At 37.9% G+C, this 4,933-nt stretch overlaps 1 protein-coding gene across 1 annotated transcript in view; it reads left to right on the top strand.

Moving 5' to 3' along the window:
• Positions 1-4,933, top strand: part of mavs (mitochondrial antiviral signaling protein) — a 17,392-nt gene that overhangs the window by 857 nt on the left and 11,602 nt on the right. The window contains 2 exon segments of the mRNA XM_032511067.1: positions 929-1,051; positions 1,804-1,984. Coding sequence (XP_032366958.1) covers positions 929-1,051; positions 1,804-1,984 — 304 coding nt within the window.

The raw sequence follows: 4,933 nt of genomic DNA, 5'->3' as shown, positions 1-4,933 counted from the left end.
TGTGTGTGTGTGTGTGTGTGTGTGAGACAAACCATGGCCTCTGAGGGCTAATGATACAGTGTGGAAGACTTTGCTCTTTGGTTTCAGCCTCTGACATTGATTCCATACTGCTGCTGCCCCACGTACTCTATACACAAAACTTTACTGTTCCATTTAAAGTATTTTGTGATGACCGATTATCTTGTGAAAAAACGTTCCCAGTGACTGAACCTCACAACAGATTACTTCTCCTGACTGTTTAGGTTCAAACAAAGTTAAGGTTTTAAGGTGTATTCTATACAAACAAGTGTGCCCAAGCTTTATATTTGACCGTGAAAAGTGCGGGTGTGTTTGAAATGAGGCATTTGAGACGGTCATGGTGCACATTTGAAGTTCAGATATTAAACTGGAGTCTGGAGGGGATTAATCAGTGACTAGTCAGGGCCTGGTTCACCTTCTTCGTACTCCAGACAGCTGCAACCTTGAAATGTAAGTGTTGTCCTCCCCTTGAGAAAGTAGTAAAAAGGTTGCAGCTGTGCAAAGAGTCTCATCCTTGAAAAAAAAAAGTTTCCCATAAACTGAAACAAAAGGGAAATGTTGACAATTTCTTTCTTTTTTTCAAAACTGCAGGATGGCTGATCTTCACTTTCACTTTTGTTGTCATTGAACCTGATCTTTGTTGTTTGCAATGATCTACTGGATCATTGCAAACAACAAAGATCAGGTTTCCGTAATGTGTTTTTTTTTTTGGGTACTTGAGCATCTCACATTTACTAAAAGAGTAGAAATTAGGAATATTGGCAAGGTGCCTTGCCAACTGAGGAAATCCCCCTTTGCAAAATGACACTGTGCAAAACTGGCGTGAGTATCAGGAGTGGAAATTAGGAAAATAAAAAAAACTTGATGTCTTTACTATCTCTGTGTTTTTGTCCACTTTCTCATAACACAGATGTCATTTGCCAGTGACAAGCTGTACAATGGATACTTGCGGCGGAATATGCCGACCATTGTGACTAAGGTGAAACCGACACAAATAATGCTCCACCTGCCTTGCTTGACTGCTCACGACAGGGTAAGTTTCATTAGGGACAAGCACCTAGGACTAGGGCTGGGGATTGTTTGAACAATATTGGATTAATATAATGTATTGGCTCTAGTATCCACATTTTTCTATTCTATTGCCAATGCATAACCTGGGTTTTGGTACAGATATCAAAAAAATACTTGTAATAAATAAAATGTAAACAAATACAATACAAATGTGACATTTGATACCAATTTTCTATACTTGACAGTCTAAGGACAAATTTCAGTTGGTGCCAAAATATAGTTCTGATACCCAGCTATAATAAAAAGTAGTTATTTGGGTATTCATTGCACTGTTTACACCATGAGACATTGTTAGATGTGTTGTAGTGCTGTCCTCTACCTGCTTGTAATAACAATTGTCTGTAAGTAATGCATTTTCAAAATAGATGGTCTGGTTTTCCACCATTATTATCAGTGATGCAATTATTTATCATGACTTGAAAGCAGTAGAACCTGACCAATACTGGATTTCTTCAGGCCAATATAATCTTAACTATTGAGAGTAAATTTGTTTTTGGATATAACATCTCATCCCCTAATAAATCTAAATAATTCTTTTTGACAAGGATGCTACCATGTGGTTATTATTAGGTGGGATATAGACAATAAGTTTATTATCACTCATGACAGTAACAATGCATTTTGAACCTTAAACTGCACTGAAAATCATCTAACTAACAAAACACCACTTACAGCTCTGATAAATTTATGTTTTTTTATGGACTCTAATTATAGGAAAGCATTGAGGCTAAACGAGAGACTTATGGGAACTATGACAGCATGGTGGTTCTTCTGGACTGTCTGAAGAGAAGAGAAAACTGGCCGGAGCAGTTCATCGAAGCGCTTGAGGCGTGTGAGCATCCGACTTTAGCAGCTGAGATCAGAGCAGAATACAACGCTCTGAGAGGCATCAACAGTAAGTCATTCAGTCAAGTCCCTACTGTAGTACTGGGAAATATTGGCTAGAATTTTATCTTGGTTTCCTTTTTGACTAGAAAATAGTTAGCACTACATCAAACTAGTTGTACCAAATATTTTGCTGGTTCTCAATGATAAAGTAGTATGTGAGATATTAAAGGAATACACCACTGAAGTTTGTTGGATCACCACACAGTGCGACCACAATTTCATTTTAGCGTTGTGTTGAACAGGACCACGCTTTGAGCCACAATAAATACCTTACCTTACCTTCACCTTGTGCAGAAGTGTTTGAGGCAAATTATTTGTACTGTGGTTCTCAATGTCCATTATTTTTATTATAAATGGTCCAATATGTAATGCTTTTTATTATATAATTTTCAAACAGAGCCTATTCAAATATCACTTTCTACATGAAAGTGATATTTGAATCTGCTCTGTCTGCTCAGTCTACTCATCCACCGCGCTGTTTCACACAGCTCTCCTCTGCAAATAGACATTTTTTTAAAACAAGCTAAAACAAAAGCTGTTGGTTTGTAGTCTAACTGTTTATCTTAGTTTGCTGGGAATCTTGAAATTTGGGCAAATTCTTGACTGAGCGAACCGTCCTCTCCGCTGAAGCGGTAAATCTATTGATGCATAGAAGACCAAAACGGATGCATGTGGCTACTCACTATGCATGTGAATGAGGCGATGTTATGGTGATGATGCTGTTGTATTATTTTGCGGCAGCATTGTTTTATTGCAAATGAGGCATACAGGATGAATGCACAGCCTGCTTATCAGTCCATTCTTCATTAAAGCTGCTGTTTGAGATCTTTTACTAGTTAAAGAGCCAGTTATCATTATGGAGTTTTGATGTTTTTTAGGAGTTTTCTCATACTAATACATGTAATAAAAAATTGCATTAATTCAGTAAGAAAGTGAAAAAATCTAACAAGAATATGCATAATTAGGTAAGAATTTATTTTATTTCATTTATTTGAAAGTCCGGCCGCAGGAGTGTCTGCTTGGAAAAATTCTGGCCCTTGGAAAAATGTAATTGATGACCCCTGCACTACAGTGACAAATGACTACCAGACGCAAAACAACATGTTTTGTGGCATTGCTAATTTCTGTGTAGCAATAGCAACCTGTAGGACAACGTATGTAGGACACTGGCTAAATGAATACATCTAATTAGCTCATACAGGCTACTTAGGTGTGTAGAAGCTAGCTGCTGGTCTGGGCTGTGGACATTAGTCACATGTAACAGCAGTGTGAATGACAAGGGGAGAGCTCAGATTTTTTAGAGAGGATTGTAGCATGAAATGTCATGTGTGACATGTCTTATGTTATTACATGTGTATAGATTTGTATAGATGTTTGTTTATACATTTGTATAGATTTTTCTTTAATTAAAAAAACATTTTTGGATTTATGACTTCTGACTTCATTATGACTTCATTATTTAACTGATTTTGACAATGCGGATGAGGTTGTTATAATTGGATGGCAGCCCGTATTCATTTGAGCCAGAGTAGGCTGTAGGCTATGGATGAAGAGCGGACGAGGGGAGAAGGAGAGAGACTGCAGCTGTGTGCAGTGTTTTGTGCGGCCATATACATATACTACATCCATGGTTTTGTGTTATCTAAAAGATTTTCAATAAAAACAGTGGTTTGTATTTCATCATTCCTCATGTCTCATAACCCTGTTGATTAGAGGAAATCCTCTGACATAGTAACGCAGCGTTGTGTCCGAGGTATATCACTGGACACATCCATACCACAGATATCTGGCAGAAACTGGTCCCACTCCTGACGACGTACTATTCTTTGGGGATACAGAGGCACAGCACCCACGGGAGCACTACCAATATCAGTCTACTAGACACAAAAACAAAAAACGGTAGTTACCCTTTAACTTATACTGTAATTTCTGGTTGAGTCTGTGACCAGAGTATATTGGACTCATACATATTTTCATGTGGAAACAAAATGTTTGCCTAAATGCATTTTATATAGACCTTAGTGGTTCCCCAATACTGTATCTGAAGTCTCTTTATAAAGACCTTAGTGGTCCCCAAATACTGTATCTGAAGTCTCTTTATATAGACCTTAGTGGTCCCCAATACTGTATCTGAAGTCCTTTTATATAGACCTTAGTGGTTCCAATCTGTATCTGAAGTCTCTTATATAGACAGTGGTCCCCATACTGTATCGAGTTCTTTATTAGACCTGTGGTCCCCCAAACTGTATTGAAGTCTCTTTTATATAGACTTAGTGGTTCCCATACTGTATCTGAAGTTCTTTATATAAGACCTTAGTGGGTCCCCCAATACTGTATCTGAAGTCTCTTTATATAGACCTTAGTGGTCCCCCAATACTGTATCTGAAGGCTCTTTATATAGACCTTAGTGGTCCCCCATACTGTATCTGAAGTCTCTTTTATATAGACCTTAGTGGTCCCTAATACGTATCTGAAGTCTCTTTATATAGACCTTAGTGGTCCCTAATACTGTATCTGAAGTTTTTATAATGCCCTGTGGTCCCTAATACGTATCTGAAGTCTCTTTTATATAGACCTTAGTGGTCCCTAATACTGATCTGAAGTCTCTTTTATATAGACCTTAGTGGCCTAATACTGTATCTGAAGTCTCTTTATATAGACCTTAGTGGTCCCTAATACTGTATCTGAAGTCTCTTATATAGACCTTAGTGGTCCCTAATACTGTATCTGAAGTCCTTTATATAGCCTTATAGTGGTCCCTAATACTGTTATCGAAGTCTCTTTATAAGACCTTAGTGGTCCCTAATACTGTATCTGAAGTCTCTTTTATATAGACATATAGACCTTAGTGGTCCCATAGTACTGTATCTAAAGTCTCTTTTATATAGACCTTAGCGGTCCCCTAACACTGTATCTGAAGTCTTGGTGGAGGCTGGGGGTGTGGCCTTGACCAACT

Source organism: Etheostoma spectabile, unplaced genomic scaffold (genome assembly GCF_008692095.1).
Source record: "Etheostoma spectabile isolate EspeVRDwgs_2016 unplaced genomic scaffold, UIUC_Espe_1.0 scaffold314, whole genome shotgun sequence".
Classification (NCBI taxonomy): Eukaryota; Metazoa; Chordata; class Actinopteri; order Perciformes; family Percidae; genus Etheostoma; species Etheostoma spectabile.
The sequence above is the reverse complement of the archived record's forward strand: the minus strand, read 5'-3'. Positions and strand labels throughout refer to the sequence as shown.